We start from the raw sequence: 21,032 nt of genomic DNA, 5'->3' as shown, positions 1-21,032 counted from the left end.
CAATGGGGAGGAATTCCCAATCAATAATAGGTGTCAAATCACCCTTCCCTCCCTTTAACCCAAAGAGGAGGAAAAAAAGCATTTACAGTCCCTACAACAGTAAATAGCACTTATTGTTACTCATTTGTCTAAAGAACTCACAGATATTCAACACAGCTAATTTGAAAAATAGAGTAATGTCTGTCCTAAATGAGGAGAACACGTCCAGAAATAGAATGTACAGTAGAGGATATTTTGAAAGCTGCTAAAAAACCAAGGCTGAAAGGCCTCTCAGTATCTCTCAGCAATACCTTGTGCTTCTGTAAATGTGTGAAAAGGAATTGCTTGCTTGTCAATTAATAAAGCTCATGTCCTACTATGAATAAATTGGAGTTAGAATAATATACTCCCAGTGTGACTACAAACCTAATTTCCCTATTTAGTAGGAAGGACAAAGTGTCCTGCACTAGAAAACGTCTTTAAGTAGCACTTCTAACATAGGGACGGGGTGTTTGTATTTCTAAAGCACTTTAAAATATGTCAAATGCTATTTATATATCCACTATTATAACTCCTGATGAGAGATTAATGTGGGGACCTTAAATGAAGAGTTGGACAAAATTAAACTACAAAACTGTGATGCAAAACAATTTAACATTTCCATGAAAGAAAACTACACCCTCACAACTCCAAAATGTGTATTTTGCACAAAAAAAGGCATTCTAAAGAGCAAAGGTATTTCTTTTTTGTTATAATTAGTCCGATTACCTCAGTGCCATCACCTTCTTTATGCTGCTTAGATCTGCAGGTCTGCAGTTTTGAGTTCTTGGTAAGCGGTACCGATTTTCTAGCTCTTTTAATACATACTGAATGATTCTATACATTTGTATACATACCTAATGATGTTAGAAATCGGTGCTCTCCACTCTGCTTCCGTATTCCAAAATTCCATCGCCTCCAGGCAATGTATTACTGCACATATGTAGAATTCAATGTGGAAATATACGTATGTATGTATACAGCAGATTTTATCACCCCAAAAATGGGTTTAAGTCCTGCTAGTGTTCAAAGGCTCTTTCCACTCAACATGAAAGAACTTTGTGGCCAACCTGCTACCCCCATCCTATATTGCCATAAGAATCTATTTTAAAGGGAAACCCAATAGATTAAATAATTTTTCTGTGTAATACACGAGCGTTCTCCTTTACAGACAGCAATAGGAACATTCAGACAGCCCCATCACATGCCCAGCCCACTTGAAATCTTCAAGCTATCTGCTTGGTTTAGGTGGACAAAGACCTTTTGTCCAGAGATCATGTCAAAACGAAGCAGGTTTGAGAAAAGCGAAGCGACTTGCAGGACAGAGATGAAGTTGAATGGGTGGAACTGTGGTTAAAGTTGGTCTTTTCGGTGACTGCGGTTCGACTGAGAAACCTCTTGATTCAAGACAAGCAATATCCTTCTGGAGAAGTGTCTGGAAACCAGGAATGCTGCAGTGCATGAGGAAAGATGCTCATAAATAAACCCTGGTGCTGCAATAACACTGCGGTGCCAGAATAAACAGGTTTTTCCTTTCTTCCCCAAGTTGTGTCAGTCTGCAAGGTGATGCGGCTGACAAGAGTGCGGAATTGATCTGGATTAAAAGGAACATTAAAGCAAGAACTCGTTTTAACTCGGAGGACAGGCTGAGAGGGTTGGGGTGTTCAGCCTGGAGAAGAGAAGCTCCAGGGAGACTTTACTGCAGCCTTTCAGTGCTTGAAAGAGCCTTTAAGAAAGATGGGGACAGACTTTTTAGAAAGGCTTGTTGTAACAGGACAATGGGTGATGATTTTAAACTAGAAAAGGAGAGATTCAGGACAGACATGAACGAGAAACTTTTAATGCTGAGGGTGGTGAGAGCCTGGCCCAGGTTGCCCAGAGGGAGGGCAGATGAACCATCTCTGGAGACATCCCAGGCCAGGCTGGACGGGGCTCTGAGCAACCTGAGCTGGTGAAGATGTCCCTGCTCATGGCAGGGGTGGCACTGGGGGAGCTGGGAAGGGCCCTTCAACCCAAACTGTTCTATGATTCTGTCATCAGAGCCACAAAGATGCTGAAGGGAGTGGAGCATCTCCCGTGTGAGGAAAGGCTGAGGGAGCTGGGGCTCTGGAGCTGGACAAGAGGAGACTGAGGGGTGACCTCATTCATGGTTACAGATATATAAAGGGTGAGTGTCAGGAGGATGGAGCCAGGCTCTTCTCGGTGACAACCAGTGATAGGACAAGGGGCAATGGGTACAAACTGGAACACAAGAGGTTCCACTTAAATTTGAGAAGAAACTTGTTCCCGATGAGGGTGGCAGAGCCTGGCCCAGGCTGCCCAGGGAGGTTGTGGAGTCTCCTTCTGTGCAGACATTCCAACCCGCCTGGACACCTTCCTGTGTAACCTCATCTGGGTGTTCCTGCTCCATGGGGGGATTGACCTGGATGAGCTTTCCAGGGCCCTTCCAACCCCTGACATTCTGTGATCTGTGATTAGTTTGCCAAACAGTCACAACGCCTCTGCAGCACAACTAAGGTGGCAGCACAAGAAAACAAACAGCGAGAAAAAAGCTAGCACTGCTGCCAGAGAAATTATTGTTAAATTAGTATATCATTTAAATTCTAGACCCTTATACTCAAGGCTTTTCTCATTCCTCCACCACAAACTGGATGTCCAAATACTCAGGTCTCCTGTATCACTGGGTAAAATACAGCAACGATCCATAGCACAGAAATACCCGTCCAAACTCAGGAGCCTAATGCAGACAAACCTGGAAGGAATGGAAATTCTGCAAGAACAGCCAAACCAGAATGAAATACAGACACCGCAGGATGGACTACGACCTGCAAATTGAAATGGGTTGGGAAAATACAAACTGGATACAAATAGAAAGGGACGGGCAAAGAGGACAAAAGCAAGCAACAAATACTAATGCAGCAATGCAGTTTAAGAAACCGCTTTAGCGATGTCTTAGCTCAATGTGCTTTAGCTCTTCTCCTTCTAAAAAGCTCAAAATAGGGAAAACGGCTGCAATACACAATTTCCCAACCCTGCACCCACGGTTTCTGCTCGTAAGAAATAAGATTCTGCAGGTGAGCAGGGAAACTGATGAACTCACTCCGGTCTTTTCCCCTGATGTGGGGATGGGACACAGCCAAGACATTGCGCCTTGAGTTCAGACTTCTTCTGTTCCCTGGAGTCAGATAGATCTTTATCCTTAGCCCACGATCTTTTTTTTAATTCAGCTTTTTGAGTTCTCATTCTGTCAACATTAGAGAAGCCAACATTTCAGGGTGGTTCTGCATAGAAAAGGGAGAAAGACATCTGAACGATGAACAAGCCAAGAGACCTTGAACCTGCATCTTTATTTGTGAAAGGCTTCTAATCACGCCTCTTTTACCTCCACAAACAAGGACAAGCTAACAGCCAGATGTGTTAATGCTCTCTCTATCCAGTTTATGTTTTAGGCAGCCAGTCTTAAAGAAGTGAAAAAAACCAAACTGAGTAAGAATCAAGGTGCGATGGGTGTATGGCATAACCTGATTTGAGATTTCTGGTTGTTATTTCCACATAAATAACATCATCTTTATTTCTCACAACTACTACTCAAGAATCAAGGATGAGTTTTGTGGGTGTGCTGGTTTTGTCTGGGGTAGAGTTTATCTTCTTCACAGCAGCTACTCTGGAGCTGTGTTTTCTATTTGTGCTGAAAACAGTGTTGATAATCAGGGATGTTTTGGTCACTGCCGAACAGGGATCACACAGAACCGAGGCCTTTTCTGCTCCTCGCAGCACCCACCAGCCAGAGGGATGGGAAGGGACACAGCTGGGACAGCTGACCCCGACTGACCAAAGGGACATCCCACACCACACGGTGTCACACACAGTGTATAAAGCTGGGGAAAGAAGAAGAGGGACATTATGGTGGGTGTTTTCACATGAAGGAGCCCGGCTTTCGCAGTGATGGCCGAACCCGCCTGCTGATGGGAAGCAGCGAATGCTTCATTAAAGCCGTTGACGCCGTATCCCGCAGCGTCTCCTGGAGAAGCTGCAGCTCATGGCTGGATGGGTGTTCTCTGCCGTGGATACAGAACTGGCTGGAGGGCCGGGCCCAAAGAGTTGTGGTGAACGGAGACAAATCCAGTTGGTGGCTGGTCATGAGTGGTGTCGCCAGGGCTCAGTACTGGGGCCAGTTCTGTTTAATCTCCTTATCAATGATCTGGATGAGGGGATCGAGTGCACCCTCAGTAAGTTTGCAGATGACACCAAGGTGGGTGGGAGTGTTGATCTGCTGGAGGGCAGGAAGGCCATACAGAGGGATCTGGACCAGCTGGATCGATGGGCTGAGGCCAATTGTCTGAGGTTCAACAAGGCCAAGTGCCGGGTCCTGCACTTGGGTCACAACAACCCCAGGCAGCACTACAGGCTCGGGGAAGAGCGGCTGGAAAGTGCCTGGGGGAAAAGGACCTGGGGGTGTTGGTGACAGCGGCTGAACATGAGCCAGTGTGTGCCCAGGTGGCCAAGAGGCCACCAGCATCCTGGCTTGTGTCAGGAATAGTGTGGCCAGCAGGCCCAGGGCAGTGACCGTCCCCCTGTCCTGGGCACTGGGGAGGCCAAACCTCGAACCCTGGGGTCAGTTTTGGGCCCCTCATCATAAGAAGGACATTGAGGTGCTGGAGCGAGTTGAGAGAAGGGAACGGAGCTGGGGAAGGGGCTGGAGCACAAGTGTGATGGGAGCGGCTGAGGGACCTGGGGGGTTCAGCTGGAGAACAGGAGCTGAGGGGAGACCTTCTGATCTCTGAACTGCCTGAAAGGAGCTTGGAGCATGGAGGGGGTTGGTCTCTTCTCCCAAAGAAGAAGTGACAGGATGAGAGGAAATGGCCTCAAGTTGCACCAGGGGAGGTTTAGATTGGATATTAGGAAAAAATTCTTCCCAGAAAGGGTTGTCAGGCATTGGAACTGGCTGCCCAGGGCAGTGGTGGAGTCACCATCCCTGGAGGGGCTTAAAAGGCATTGAGACAAGGTTCTTAGGGACATGGTTTAGTGCCAGAGGTACATTATGGTTGGACTCAATTATCTTGATGGTCTCTTCCACCCCAAATGATTCTATCACTCTATGAATAAATTCCCGTTTTGCCTCACTTGTGCACGCAGCATTTGCTTTACCTGTTAAACTGTCTTTAACTCAGCCACAAATTTTCTCACTTTGAACTTTCTGGGTTTCCTAATGCCTGTTTAATAAAAAACCGAACCCTTCCCTACCCACCCAAGGCTGCTCAATGCATTCATTCCTCTATTAAAAACGGCTGACACAATCCTGCTTCAACCACATTTTCTGAGAACAGGAAGGTGATTTACTCGGAACCACGGCCGTGTTTACTTTCAGGGTGCACTGGAGACCAAAACAATTCCATCTCGCCTGTTCCACCTACTCGCCCAGCACACCTGGGGCTGAACAGGGCAGAGCACGTCCCGGCTCCAAATCCCTCTTTGTGAACATGCCCGTAGACAACACATCCCAGCGAAGACATACCAAGATAAATAGGGAAGATAAACAACCTTTCTTTCTCTGGAAATACACATTTCGCAGTAGGAGACCTGTTTGCACATTCCTAGAAGTCTATTTTTTTTTTTTCCTTTTGGAAATGTAGCATGTTTTTAGTATAATACCAAGAAGAAGGGTAGAGCGTTCCAGCTCTTTGAAATCCAAGAAAGCACTTTGAGGAATTGAAAAGCGGCCCCGTTGCAGAATACAGACTCATCCTCAGAGGAAACACTCGTCTCTGAGGGACTAAAGCCATCCAGAAAAAACACAGCTTGGCAGCCAGGAGTTCTCCTCAAAGCCACGACTGTGTATAGTTGCCTTGGTTAAAGATATTTCAAGTCAAACAGTGAGAAAATTGTACCTTTAGTCTGGCCACTTAAGAGACTCCTACAGAAAGCTGAGTTCTGTTCGTCTGAGCTTAACAACGTGAGTTAACAACTTGCCCCTCAGTTCCAGCAGGACAGGGAACTGCTGGAGAGAGTCCAGCGCAGGGCAACAAAGATGCTGCAGGGAGTGGAGCATCTCCCGTGTGAGGAAAGGCTGAGGGAGCTGGGGCTCTGGAGCTGGACAAGAGGAGACTGAGGGGTGACCTCATCCATGGTTACAGATATATAAAGGGTGAGTGTCAGGAGGATGGAGCCAGGCTGTTCTCAGTGACAACCAATGATAGGAAAAGGGGTAATGGGTTCAAAATGGAACACAAGAGGTTCCACTTAAATATGAGAAGAAACTTCTTCCTGGTGAGGGTGGCAGAGCCTGGCCCAGGCTGCCCAGGGAGGTTGTGGAGTCTCCTTCTGTGCAGACATTCCAACCTGCCTGGACACCTTCCTGTGTAACCTCATCTGGGTGTTCCTGCTCCATGGGGGGATTGCACTGGATGAGCTTTCCACATCCCTTCCAACCCCTGACATTCTGGGATTCGGTGTGATTCTGAGTTATCTAAGGAAAAGGGTTTCCCCTCATGATCAAGGATTTGTGTATAATGTGTACATTAAACCAATGTTTCCACTCTTAGGAAGGCACAGAAGATTTCATTTTTCAATTGTTTTTAAGGAAAAGGAGCCTTCCTCACCTCTGACCATCCAACACATCCTTTCCATTGAGAGGCAAACTTGGCTTTGCCAGAAACAGAAGAAATCCCAAATCAGAAAATTCCACCCTCGCTTTCCCTTCGTATTCGCACATTCCGCAAAGTGCCAGCAGAAATACCTTTAACTGGCTCTTCTGGAGATCTCAGACCAAGTCTGAGTCCTTTGAATCCGGGAAAGGTTCCTGGGCTGCCATCCCAGACGTTCTGCTGAGCCGCGAGTAGCCTCGAAAAACCTTCATTTGTCCCTTTTAATTGCAGACCTGGCTCCCAGGCATCCACCTCTGAACATTCCTTTTGGAAACAAGCCAGAGGCCAAACCCAGCACCAGTACCTTTCCCAGTATGAAATTCAGAAGAAATGGAAGCCCTATTGCAGTGTCCCCTCCACAAAAGGCCGGGGAGGGAGTGTAAAACTAAGGCACAAAACCCTTGAAGTCTATTTTAATCCTAAACTATTCAGCTTGGTCAAACAGCAGTCATTCCAATGGAATGCAGGCTTGTCCTCCACAAAGGTTTACTGTTTCTAAAATAAATGTCAGGACACGCTAAGACATCAGATTTCTACTATTTTTACTATGGAGTACCTGCACATTCAACAGTCATTGTCCTAGTTTAACCAAATAAAAATAAATTAAAAAGAACCACAAAAGAAGGGAGTTTAACAGTGACTCATCACATTATTCTTCATTAGGAAAGCACAACAATGCAAAAATCTCGTCACTTTTAGAAACTACTGTCCAACTGAATGTGCATTTAACAAATCTAAAACATAAGCCTCAAGTAGCTACTACTTGCCTGTTGTTTTGATGCCAAGGATTTGTAACTTTGCAAATTGAACTCGGCACTGAATTTCTTACAGAAGCTCTAAGTTTTGTATCTTTAAAGCCCAAAACCACAGGTATTTCTAAGCTGCGGGAACCATAGATGTAATCTCTGCTTTGCTTGCTAAGTTCCTACAGACTTCTTTGGAAAGAGAACCGCGATTTCAAGCACCATGTAAAGAACTCTGGTCCTGCAAGGTTCCAAACCTACTGAGACACAGTTTTATTTCCCTTGTACAACGTATCACAGTATCACACAGTATCACAGTATGTTTGGGATTGCAAGGGACCTCAAAAGATCATCCAGTGCAATCCCCCCATGGAGCAGGAACACCCAGATGAGGTTACACAGGAAGGTGTCCAGGCGGGTTGGAATGTCTGCACAGAAGGAGACTCCACAACCTCCCTGGGCAGCCTGGGCCAGGCTCTGCCACCCTCACTGAGAAGAAGTTTTTCCTCAAATTTAAGTGGAACCTCTTGTGTTCCAGCTTGATCCCATTACCCCTTGTCCTATCATTGTTTGCCACCAAGAAGAGCCTGGCTCCATCCTCATGGCACTCACCCTTTATGTATTTATAAACATTAATAAGGTCACCCCTCAGTCTCCTCTTCTCCAAACTAAAGAGCCCCAGCTCCCTCAGCCTTTCCTCACACGGGAGATGCTCCACTCCCTTCAGCATCTTTGTTGCCCTGCGCTGGACTCTCTCCAGCAGTTCCCTGTCCTGCTGGAACTGAGGGGCCACAACTGGACACAATATTCCAGATGTGGTCTCACCAGGGCGGAGTAGAGGGGAAAGAGAACCTCTCTCGATCTACTAACCACCCCCCTTCTCATACACCCCAGGATGCCATTGGCCTTCCTGGCCACAAGGGCCCAGTGCTGGCTCATGGTCATCCTGCTGTCCACCAGGACCCCCAGGTCCCTTTCTCCTACACTGCTCTCTAATATGTAATCTCCCAACCTATACTGGAACCTGGGGTTGTTCCTGCCCAGATGCAGGACTCTACACTTGCCCTTGTTAAATTTCATTAGGTTATTCTCCGCCCAGCTCTCCAGCCTGTCCAGGTCTCTGATGGCAGCACAGCCTCTGCCGTGTCAGCCACTCCTCCCAGCTTGGTGTCATCAGCAAACTTGCTGACAGTCACTCTATTCCCTCGTCTAAATCATTAATGAATATATTGAATAATATTGGCCCCAGCTCTGACCCCTGAGGCACTCCACTAGATACTGGCCTCCAACTAGACTCCGCACCATTGACTACCACTCTCTGGCTTCTCTCCCTAAGCCAGTTTGCAACCCACCTCACTACTCTATTGTCTAGACCACACCTCCTCAACTTAGCTGTGAGGATGCTGTGGGAGACTGTGTCAAAGGCTTTACTGAAGTCAAGGCTTTACTGAAGTAATACGCTTTATGAAACAAATCAATCACATCAGATAGACGAAACCACTATATTCAACCCAGAGAGCAAAGACATTTCAAGCAGGCCCCATAAAAACCCATTTCATGTAAAATAAGTATATGTTAGTGACGATAATGATTCCTGCTGTTGTATCTCTCATCTGTCCGCTCACCGAATTATCTCTAGACACAGATAGGAGCTTATTAAAATGACAAGAGACAGATTTTCTGATCACCACCAATGAATATCCTTGATCTATGATCACGTTCTCAAGATCTACTCTGCAGAATGCTGTTGCTTTCTTTTTTCATATGCAGTGATGCTAAAAAATAAATAGGAAAGGAAGAGAAAACATTCAAAAAGAGTTAGTGGTTTTTACTTCGTTTCCTCTTGTACAAATGAAGTTTAATAGTGGGCAGGAGGAGGCACAAGGTCTCCTTAACTCTGATAATTCCATGTTCAACAGATTGGAATTGTGTCTTCCTAGTGGAATTTGAAGTATAGTGCAGAGATACAAACGGTGGAAGGAACGAACAGATGGGAACCTGCTCCTACAGCAAGAACCTTCCAGAAGGAAACAACCCACACGCCACCTCCCACCTGCAGGACGCTGCTCTGGGAGCATCATTAGAGAAAGACGCCAAGCACAAAGTTTAAAAGCATTTGACATGTTAAACTGAGCTTCATTTCAGTTTAAATAGCAGGCGACTACCGGGGTGGCACGGGGGACGGACAAACAGACACCCTGGGGGAAGCAATGACTCTACAGCTCAATCTCCCCACACTGTGAGGGAACCAGTTGCCAAACAAGACTATTTTTCTTTTAAGTCATGTATAAATCACATTTAAAGCGTGTAAATACATAAATCTTACTTTGAAACATGATACAATTTCTTCTTATTATTTTAAAAATATTTAATGTCACCTTCATCTCAGCTCTCACAGGCTTGGGGGGAATATAAAGTGGTAAAAGCCAAGTGATGTACATCAGTAGTTGTGTCCAGACTGATCATCACTGTTCTAAATGTCAGGCTTCTATTCAGCAAAAATGAGAAGAGCTCTCATTTCCTTAAGACAATAAACAACATACATGAGGTTTTCTTGTTCTCAATGAAAGCTGGTACCACTTAACGCTTTTTCTGAGCTTATGATATACAACCGAAATGGAGAAATAAACTGAACAGCAGAGATAATGATACTGTTAAGCATCATTCTTAATTTTCTCAGCGCTGGGGAACACTGGGGATCATGATCCATAAGTGCTATTGTGTTGCTTATAATCACATAATCATTACAAATGAATTAATGACAATTTTTGGAAATTTTGATATACATCTATATTAAGAAATAATTGATGAAGTTATGTATAATTGTTTCGTTTCTTACTTACAATACATCTATTATTAGTTAAATATAAACACAGCACTCTGCTTCTAAACAATGTATTACTTCATCTGCCTTCTTTTCATGCAGAAAGATCTAAAACTTGAAAAATATCCCCTCGTTTTGTAGGCAGCAGAAGCGTTTATCAATTGTTTAATGATGGGTACGTCTTGTAATTTAACCACAATATATATGAATTTGGCAGCTCCTCATCACAACAGGTAAAGACTCTTTTAAAACAAACCATAAAACTTCCGCGTGTGTTTGCTCCCGGATTTCTACCTCTCATTTTTTTGAGCACGATGTTAATATTTCAACTAAAACGAGAACGTTAAAACCAGACTTACTCGCACATCGGTAGCGTCTCCGTGGCGGATAATACTGGCCCACGTTGTAGGTTCGCTGCTGTTTTCGAAGTAGTGAAAGACCTTTAAGACCCGTTCCATGGCCCCCGGGGAACGCTCCAGCCCGCTGCTCAGGTGGCTCTTGGCACTTGAGCTGGGTGTGTGGTTTAAGTTAGGATCAAGGTAAGCTGCCGCCATGGTTTTGCTGGATGCTAGGTATCTGTCATATTCTGCAGAAGGGCGAGAAAGAAATACATTCATTTTAGTTGTACGTGAATCTTTCAGTGGTCCATACAAAGCCATAAAGACGCATTTTTAAGGGGCATTTAGTTGCCTTTTTTGGAGTCACCTCTTAAAATAGTTATATACCTACAAACATAAGAAACCCACTACCAGAGAAGCTGCAAGCCCCTTCAGCAAGTGGTCCACATTTTGGGACCACAATCATTACGAAAAGCGCTATTTTTGGCAAGAATTCTTCCTTTAGTTTCTTAACACAGACTGCAAAAGGCTTCAGGCCAGAGCAGCACCTTCCCCAGCCCTTAAATCCCCCAAATCTGGTTCTGGTTCTTTAAAGATCAACCAGGGAAAGTCTGACAGCCCAGGCAGCAAACCAGAGACTTTCCACCAGCACCACGCTCTCCTGTTTAATGCTTAGACTTTGTCACATCACTTGTTTTGTGCTATTTTGGGAGCCAGTGAGACCCCAAAGTACGCTGAGCTAAATTAATTATTCACTGAGGAAGAACATCACTGTCCCTCCTCTTATCAAAGAATAAATACAGGGCTAAATTTTATCATCGACCAGCCCGGTTTCCAAATTATTGCCAAGGTCGGTGACCGCGCTATGAATGTGCATCTCAAAGGAAAACAAAACAAAACTAATTGCCTCTTGGCTACTGCTCCAAATTAGTCAACACAAGCAGATGGTGTCTGAGAAATCAATGCAGTGAAAGAGAAAAAGAGCAAATCCTAAATAGCTCTTCCCAAGCATCATTCCAGGCTGAGGTTGGAGAGAAGGAAAAGCTCCAAGGGCTTGGAGATCTCTGTCCCAATGCAGTTCTGGAGGCCTTAAAAATAAAAGAAACTTGATCTTTTTGGCACAGTGTCTTTCTGGTAGTAAAGCTGGCCTGCAAAAGCAGGTTTGAGGGGAGTGAAACTCTATAAATTGACGCCTGAGCCTTAGTTTGCTTCAGTAGGAAGCAGAAGAGAGACCCATGCTCTGGAACACCTGGTTGCTCCTCAGCGGAGCTTGATCCTGTGTTCCCTATCTCTGACATAGTTATTTCTATGCAGAAAGCTCAGAGACTTGTTCTGAGATTGGAGATTTTTTGTCCTATGTATATTCTGTTGATCTTACCTACCCTGTTTCCCCAAAAATAAGACCTACCCTGAAAATAAGCCCTAGCGTGATTTTTGAGGATGCTTGAAATAGAAGCCCTACTCCAAAAATAAGGTCAATTTGAAGAGTGTCCAGGCAGCTGTACATGTAAAAAAAAATATGTATCTTTTGAAGCAAAAATTAATGTAAGACCCTGTCTAATTTTGGGGGAAACATGGTATATCCAATGTGATGTATCTCACTGTGAGCTGTGGTCAGCAGAAGAGGATGTTAAAATGTTGGGGGAATGACAGTGAGAGGAGCAGAAAGTGAAAAATCGTATTGCCTTCCGTATTTCCTACTCACATTCATTTTCTGCCTTCTTTTCATAAGCCAGGGGGGTTTCCTTGACACTTCAGCAGATAAAAGTCATTGTCTTATTCAAGAGGCCAAGTGAGACTTATGGAGCAAAGGAGAATCATGGAAAGAGCTCTGGGAAGTTGTGAACCTGATTTCCATGAGAATGGAGACCCAAAATATCCCGGAACAAAAAGCACTGACTTTGGAAGAAATGGATTTAGAAATACTTTACGCTAAGTTGGAGAAGAGAGAGAAAGGAAGAAGAGGAGGAAGAAGAAGAAGAAGGAGAGGGGGAAGAAGAAGAAGAAGAAGAAGAAGAAGAAGGAGAGGGGGAAGAAGAAGAAGAAGGAGGGGGGGGGAAGAAGAAGAAGAAGAAGAAGAAGAAGAAGAAGAAGAAGAAGAAGAAGAAGAAGAAGAAGGAGAGGGGGAAGAAGAAGGAGAAGAAGAAGAAGAAGAAGGAGAGGGGGAAGAAGAAGAAGAAGAAGAAGAAGAAGAAGAAGAAGAAGGAGAGGGGGAAGAAGAAGAAGAAGAAGAAGAAGAAGAAGAAGAAGAAGAAGAAGAAGAAGAAGGAGGAGAGGGGGAAGAAGAAGAAGAAGAAGAAGAAGAAGAAGAGGGGGAAGAAGAAGAAGAAGAAGGAGAGGGGGAAGAAGAAGAAGAAGAAGGAGAGGGGGGAGAAGAAGAAGAAGAAGAAGGAGGAGAGGGGGGAGAAGAAGAAGAAGAAGAAGGAGGAGAGGGGGAAGAAGAAGAAGGAGAAGGAGAGGGGGAAGAAGAAGAAGAAGAAGAAGAAGAAGGAGAAGGAGAGGGGGAAGAAGAAGAAGAAGAAGAAGGAGAAGGAGAGGGGGAAGAAGAAGAAGAAGAAGAAGGAGAAGGAGAGGGGGAAGAAGAAGAAGAAGGAGAAGGAGAGGGGGAAGAAGAAGAAGGAGAAGGAGAGGGGGAAGAAGAGCCAGTGGTCGGGTAAAGAAGACACCATCTCCCCTCCAGCAGCAGCAGCCACACCAGGTCACCAGTCCTGTAAACCATGAGCTCAGCCAACAGGAATCCAGCACCAGCAATATCACAGCCTGAAATCTTCAGACTGTAGATTAACATCGTTTGCTAGAGGCTAAAACCAGGACGATGTGATTCAGACCCACAGGATAAAGGGGAAACAAACAGCCCATCTGTGTAGGTGTCTTCACCTCTTGAATAAATGGTTGAATTGCATTCACCCAAGAGAACTTGAAGTTAAAATGGGCAGTACTGGGTCAGACAAAAGGCCTCTAATGTCCTGCCCTCAGGGGACATGGAAAGAGGAGACACTTCTCCCAAACATTCCCCTGGAGGGATTTGTCCCACCTGCCAAGTGCTGCCTTAGTTGCCTCTTGTCTCAAAACCCAAACCATTATAGCTTTCCTACCTTGCTTTACTCTTCCCTTTGCTGCCAATCAATTCAAACGTAATAAACCAACCTTAGTTAAAATCTTCCCTCATATCCACCCTACACCAAGAGATACAGACCCCAAAATGCCAAAAACTCTTGACACCAAAACCAATCAACCAAAAACAAACACAAAATGAGGATCTAAGTAACTGAATCCTTCTAAAAGTCATTTGCTGACACATATTCCCATACCAAGTCAGTATTATGATTTCCAGCACAAACGATCAAAATTCAAAGTCATGTTTCGCTACCAGCTCCAAGTACTTAGAAACTAAATCACTTCCACTAATGAGAGTCAAAATAATAAAGTATTGCGATTGATAATATAAGAATTTATTAGTAAACCGATAGAAAAGGTAAAGTGAAATATTTTCAGTGTCAATGTCCTCAACATTAGTGGTTTGATAATATATTAAAAATAATAATTAACTTCACACTTATTCCATATTCTGATCCCCATCTCCAGACTAAAGGCATCGACATCTAGGAAATAACATCCCTTCTGGTTGCACTGCCACAAAATAACTTGGTCCATCTCACTTCAAACCTATAAAAATCTATATAAATATATATAAATATATATATATATATATAAATATATATATGAGACTTCCACCCTCTGAAGTCCTTAGAATTCTCCATAACGTGTCTCACATGGGGCAGTAAACATCTCATGAAGGTCAAGCTCAAAGTGTTTTCACAGCTTGTATTAAATCCCACTGCAAATATTAACTTGTCTATGTCGATCACACAGAAAATAAGGATATTAAATCCAATTTTCTATGTTCCCCATGACAAAGCTTGTATTTTCAGGAGGTTGCGTTGAGTCAGTACATGGTTGACTTTTGATAGACCATCTCCTGACAGACATATATTTATTTACGATAAGATCTGGTCCCGGTGCTGCTGGACACGATGATTTGCTGGAATCCTTCTTAGCATGAATTAAAACACGTTTCCTCTAAGAAAACAGTCACAGTGGCTCTATTATTCACTCTTGTGGGTAATACTTGTTATGGCTACATTCAAAAATACATTGATTCCTCTTGCTGCCTCCTCTCTAACCCCTCGTGGTCACTGTTCCCTCCCCTCTCCTCCAGACATATATGTATTTAAGTACAATAACTGCAGTCAAAAGCATTTCTAAAAGCACTCAGGTCAAAGTATAAAGCAGCTTGGCCAGACACATTAAAACAATTTCTAAAGTGAGTCATTAGAATCTACTTTAGTCTAAATTGACACAGCAAATATTTCACCATATGGACATGAAATGGGAGATTGGGCTGGGATGGCAACTCCTCCGAACATTTATTTTATCCCATTTATTTCAATACAATTCAAAGCAAAAATGTATAGTTTAGCATTCTTTGCAGAGTTAAGTATTTTAGAAACACACTACAAAATCAAAATGAAAAGATAAAACACAGAACAAAGTTAAAATAAGTTTAGAAATGCAAGCTGCGAACATGGGAAATTTTAGTTCAATGATATCAATGTTTTAAGAGATTAAACATCCAGGGGAGAATGAAGGAGGAATTTGGAGAAAGCACAGATTACAAGACCTGTATGAACCAAAGCAATTCGGGAATGTGGGGTCTATTAAACACAAGGCAAGCGTATCTCAGCAAAAATCAATTAATAAATGCATATATGACCCAAACTAATTGAACAAGGGCACATTCTATGTACAGCTACTATTGACGCTGTCTCGAGGACTCGTCCGTCGCTTGTGCCAAGTGCTACCCAGAGAAACAGGAGCCTGATATTAATATTTGGGTAGGACAACACCTTGGGATGAAGAGAGAGAGACAAGTTTCAGGGTATCAACAATCAGCCAAACTATTTGTACTGTCAAGCAGCAAATCACATTCACCAAGACGTCTCGCACCTTGTTGTCCATCCTGCGCTATCCCAAACAGTTCCCATCCTTCCCACCGAGAATCCCACCGGTTTCAGTCCTGATATAACTTAAACACTCAGTTTAACCCAAATTTACTATGACATTGCATAACCTGCGCTACCAGCAACTCCCTTGGGAGTTGGCACCAATTTCTGGTTTTAATATTAAAAAAAATTAATGAGGAAACCTGTCGGGAATATAAGAAAATCAATGTCTGTATACGCTTTAATTAGAACAAGGTAGATATTCCGTATTTCTTAAAAAAATAAGGTTACAATTCCACTTTGAAGTTGCACCACTGGTTGGCAGCAGCCCAACTTACAACCATCAAACCAAGAGGGTGAATAAGCCACACAAATTCAAATGATCTTGTTTTAATACCTGCTCTATGGAAACCCTACATAACACCAAACCCGACATAACACGAAGTCTTCTTCTAAACAGGCTTAGAAGTGGTAAATAGAAGCACTGAGTGGATCCTTCACGGATACTAAAAGCAAAAAATAAATTGGAATTGGTGAGAAAGCAAGTGTGCCACTCAGAAATTAAGAACTCGGAATGTCTGAACTGTTATAAAAAGTCATAAAAAGTAAGGGATTCAGGTTATCACAGCTTAACACAGTTGGGTTTGGTTACCACTTGACTTTAAACCTTTCCTAGTTTCAGATTATTGAATAAATCTATTATCCCAACCCCACACATTTCATTTTGAGGATCTAAACACCAGGCACATCATTCTTTAGCTTGGTATTTGTTTCTCCTAAAGTCTCCATCTACTGCACCCAAATACAGAAGAGTAAGCAGAACTGGCTTCATTAAAAAGAAAAGAAGCAATACCTTCTCAAATATGACATTCAATCTAACAGTCAAGTCAAAGGCATAATGCCTGGTGAGAAAACAGTTGGTGGCCTCCAAGGTTTGTGTACTTACAAGATCATGAATGAGGATCCATCATGAGATGGATCATGAACTGGCTGGAGGGTTGTGATCAACAGTGCAGTCTGGTTGGAATCCTGTAGTTCGTGGGGCTCCCCAGGGGTCAGTGCTGGGTCCAGTCCTGTTCAAGCTGTTTATCAGTGACCTTGATTGAGAGAGCGAGTGCAGCCTCAGCCAGTTTGCTGATGACACCAAAGTGGAAGGAAGAGCTGACACACCAGAGGCTGTGCTGATATCCAGTGAGACCTGGACAGGCTGGACTGGGCAGAGAAGAACCTGATGAAGTTCAACAAGGGCAAGTGTAGGGTCCTGTAACTGGGGAGGAACAACCCCAGGCACCAGTACAGGTTGGGGTGGACCTGCTGGAAAGCAGCTCTGCAGAGAAGGACCTGGCACTTCTGATGGACAACAGGCTGACCATGAGCCAACAATGTGCCCTTGTGGCCAAGAGGCCAATGGTACCTGGGGTGCATTAGGAGGAGTGTGAGCAGCTGGTCAAGGGAGGTTGTTCCTCCCCCTCTGCTCTGCCCTGGTGAGGCCACATCTGGAGTCCTGTGGCCAATTCTGGGCTCCCCAGTTTAAGAAGGACAAGGAATGACTGGAGGGAGTCCAGCAGTGGGCTACAAAGATGATGAGGGGTCTGGAGCATCTTTCTTAGGAGATACAGAGAGCTGGGGCTGTTCAGCCTAGAGAAGAGAAGCTGAGAGGTGAACCTCATTGATGTTTATAAATATCTCCAGGCTGGGTATCAAGAGGATGGACCAGACTCTGTTCAGTGGTGCCCAACGATACGATGAGGGGCAACGGGCACAGACTGAAGCACAGGAGGTTCCATCTGAACATGAGGAGAAACTTCTTTTCTTTGAGGTGCCAGAGCCTGGACCAGGCTGCCCAGAGAGGTTGTGGAGTCTCCTTCTCTGGAGACATTCAAACCCACCTGGACACCTTCCTGTGTGATCTGCTCTGGTGAACCTGCTTTAGCAGGTGGGTTGGACTGGATGATCTCCAGAGGTCCCTTCCAACCCCAACCAGTCTGGGATTCTGAGGCACAAGTCCAAGCCTCTACATATACATGTAACCACTCCTACATTTATACAGTCCTAAAATTACATTTTGCCTTTTGAAGGCAACCATGAGGCTGACGTGGCCACCAGTGAAAATGAGTTTGACACCCCTGCTCTACACAATGATGACTAGTGAGTCTCAGTACACTGGTGAAGGCAAACTAGGAGTAGACAGATATAAATATTTTATGGTTTCTATTAAAACAGAAAACTAACGCACTTGATATAACCTTAAAAAGGCAATTTGAAACTCTTAATCCACTCAAAACAGTGCATCAGGGCTCCTTCCACATGCCTGCAGTCATCACCAATGATTCCATATTGCTTTGTGGCAGAGTAAGATGTATGGATTCGCCACCAAATTTGAGTGATTTTCTTAAATTTGAGTTCAAAACAGGTTGTAAAGCAGTGGAGACAACTTGCAACATCAAGAACGCATTTGGCCCAGGAACTGCTGATGAACGTATGGTGTGGTGGTGGTGGTGGTGGTGGTGGTGGTGGTGGTGGTGGTGGTGGTGGTGGTGGTGGTTCAAGTTTTGCAAAGGAGACAAAAGCCTTGAAGATGAGGAGCGCAGTGGCCACCACGGGAAGGTGACAATGACCATTGAGAGCAATCATCAACGCTGATCCTCTTACAACTACAGGAGAAGTTGCCCAAGAACTCAACATTGACCATTCTAAGGTCGTCTGGCATTTGAAACAAAGTGGAAAGGTGCAAAAGCTTGAGAAGCGGGTTCCTCAGGAGCTGACCAAAAATATCATCGTTTAAAGTATCATCTTATCTTACTCTACACAAAAACAACAAGACATTTCTCAATCGGATTGTGACGTGTGACAAAAAGTGGACTTTATGTGACAACCAACGACGACCAGCTCAGTGGGTGGACTGAGAAGAACATCCAAAGCACTTCCCAAGGCCAAACGTGCACCAACAAAAGGTCACGGCCACTGTTTGGTGCGCTGCTGCTGGTCTGATCCGCTACAGCTTTCTGAATCGTGAAAAAATCATTCCATCTGAGAAGGACGCTCAGCAAATCGATGAGATGCACCAAGAACTGCAACGCACTGGTCAACAGAAAGTGTCCAGTTCTTCTCCACGACAACACCCAACCGCATGTTGCACAACCAACGCTGCAAAAGTGGAACAAATCACGGAATCACAGAATCGACTGGGTTGGAAAAGACCTCAGAGATCATCCAGTCCAACCCTTGGTCCAACTCCAGTCCATTGACTAGATCATGGCACTAAGTGCCATGTCCAATCTCAGTTAAAAACCTCCAGGGCCGGTGAGTCCAGCACCTCCCTGGGCAGCCATTCCAATCCTGACCACTCTCTCTGCACAGAATTGCTTTCTAATCTCCAGCCTCAGTTTCCCCTGGCAGAGTTGAAGCCCATGGCCCCTTGTCCTATTGCTAAGTCTTGCCTTGTCCACCTCTCACCAACCAGCCGCCACTTCATCAAGCACCTCAACAGCTTTTTGCAGCGAAAACGCTCCTGCAACCAGCAGGATGCAGAAAATGCTTCCCAAGAGTTCATCAAATCCCAAAGCGTGGATTTTTAAGCTGCAGGAATGAACAAACTTATTTCTTGGTGCCAAAAACGTGTTGATTTTAATGGCTCCTATTCTGATGAATAAAGATGTGTTTGAGCCCGGTTACAAGGCTGAGGGAGCTGGGTCTCTTTAGCCTGGAGAAGAGGAGGGGTGACCTCATTCATGGTTACAGATATATAAAAGGTGAGTGTCAGGAGGATGGAGCCAGGCTCTTCTCGGTGACAACCAATGATAGGACAAGGGGTAATGGGTACAAACTGGAACGCAAAAGGTTCCACTTAAATTTGAGAAGAAACTTCTTCCTGGTGAGGGTGGCAGAGCCTGGCCCAGGCTGCCCAGGGAGGTTGTGGAGTCTCCTTCTGTGCAGACATTCCAACCCGCCTGGACACCTTCCTGTGTAACCTCATCTGGGTGTTCCTGCTCCATGGGGGGATTGCACTGGATGAGCTTTCCACGGCCCTTCCAACCCCTGACATTCTGGGATTCTGTGATTCTGTGACTACACAACCCCAAAAATCACCCAAACCAACATCAGTGGGAAACTGATAGCAGAGATTAAAGAAGGCAAAACTAATTTGGTTCAAATACCATCATCAACCTTATTTTTTTCCCCTCTTCCTTTCAAGCTGTTTATCAACTATTAGCTGGTAGAAGAAATCAACTTAACAGCAGAGTCAATGATCCTATTAAGGGTCATTCTTTATTGTACCAGGGCTGGGGAACACTGGGGATCATCCCCCATAAGTGCTGGATGCTCTTGTGTTGCTTTTATTCACATAATTATTACACGTGCATTACAATTTTTGAAAATTTTGACATGCATCTATACTAAGAAATAACTGATGATGTTCAGTATAATTGTTTAGTTTCTTATTTACAATACATCTATTATTAGTTAAATATAAGCTAAGCACTCTGCTTCTAAACAATGTATTAATTAATCTGCCTCCTTTTCATGCAGAAAGATCTAAAACTTGAAGAATATCCCCTCGTTCCGCTGGTGGTCAGAAGCATTTATCAATTGGTTAACGACAAGTATGTCTTTTGTAATTTAATCACACTATACATTAATTTAGCAGCTTCTCTTCAGTTTCATCAACTAAGTAGGCAAATTCGCCAAAGAAACCAAGAATTGTCAATAATATACTGAAACAGCGCAGAGAAACATCCAGTAAGTGTCAGAATGGACAGAAGGGGGGAAAAAACATGAAGAAAAACAACTTAATACCCTCAAGGCAGCGACTGAACTTTCCAGGTTCAAAAACGAGAATCGGCTTCATGGTTGAAATAACACTCAACATTTCCACCTCATCACCTCATCCACAAATATATATATATGTATGTATGTATGTATGTATGTTTATGTTTAATAACAAAGCTGAGCAGGTCTTTGGGTCACTGCCAGACCTATAGAATCTATACTCCCTACCCAGCAAATTAAATTAAAAACGAATGGAAACTGCACATGTGTTACATCTTAATCATCAAAACGTTTTTACAGTACTGGCTGTGCTGAACTTAAACTTTTTGTTTCTATACGAGACTTTCAAAGGTTGTATCTAATAGGCCTCAGACATATATTAATTGCTCATCATTAATTTAAGATTATTCCTGTATTTCCTGACAGTGGAGCAGCATCAGAAATTCACCTTGTTGTGATGTGAAGTGTTTGTAAATGGGACAATTATGGCTCCTCTAGTATCCAGCGTTCTGAGATACAACTACCTCCTAAAAATAAAGAAATAATAGAAGAAAAAACAACACAAACACCCACAAAATCCCTATATAATGCTATATTTTGCAACATGCACTTCGATGGTAATATAAAATGTACACGAAGGAAGAATAACAAGGTATGGAAAGCGTATCTGCCAACTACTGAACACATTAATG

General features: G+C 43.9%; 1 protein-coding gene across 5 annotated transcripts in view; it reads right to left on the bottom strand.

The window, feature by feature from the left end:
* The window catches only part of PTK2 (protein tyrosine kinase 2), a 205,893-nt gene that overhangs the window by 118,286 nt on the left and 66,575 nt on the right, over positions 1-21,032 (bottom strand). For 4 of the 5 annotated variants that reach the window (XM_082045902.1, XM_082045900.1, XM_082045898.1 and 1 more), the window contains one exon: positions 10,589-10,815. In XM_082045902.1, the coding sequence (XP_081902028.1) occupies positions 10,589-10,783 (195 nt within the window). In that variant the 5' untranslated portion in view covers positions 10,784-10,815. Of the gene's footprint in view, positions 1-10,588; positions 10,816-16,516; positions 16,537-21,032 lie in introns of those variants that run through there. The other variant, XM_082045901.1, reaches the window with a different exon arrangement.

Source organism: Streptopelia decaocto, assembly GCF_964273445.1.
Source record: "Streptopelia decaocto genome assembly, chromosome: 2".
NCBI lineage: Eukaryota > Metazoa > Chordata > Aves > Columbiformes > Columbidae > Streptopelia > Streptopelia decaocto.
Note: the sequence above shows the minus strand (reverse complement) of the source record. Positions and strands in the feature narration are given on the sequence as shown.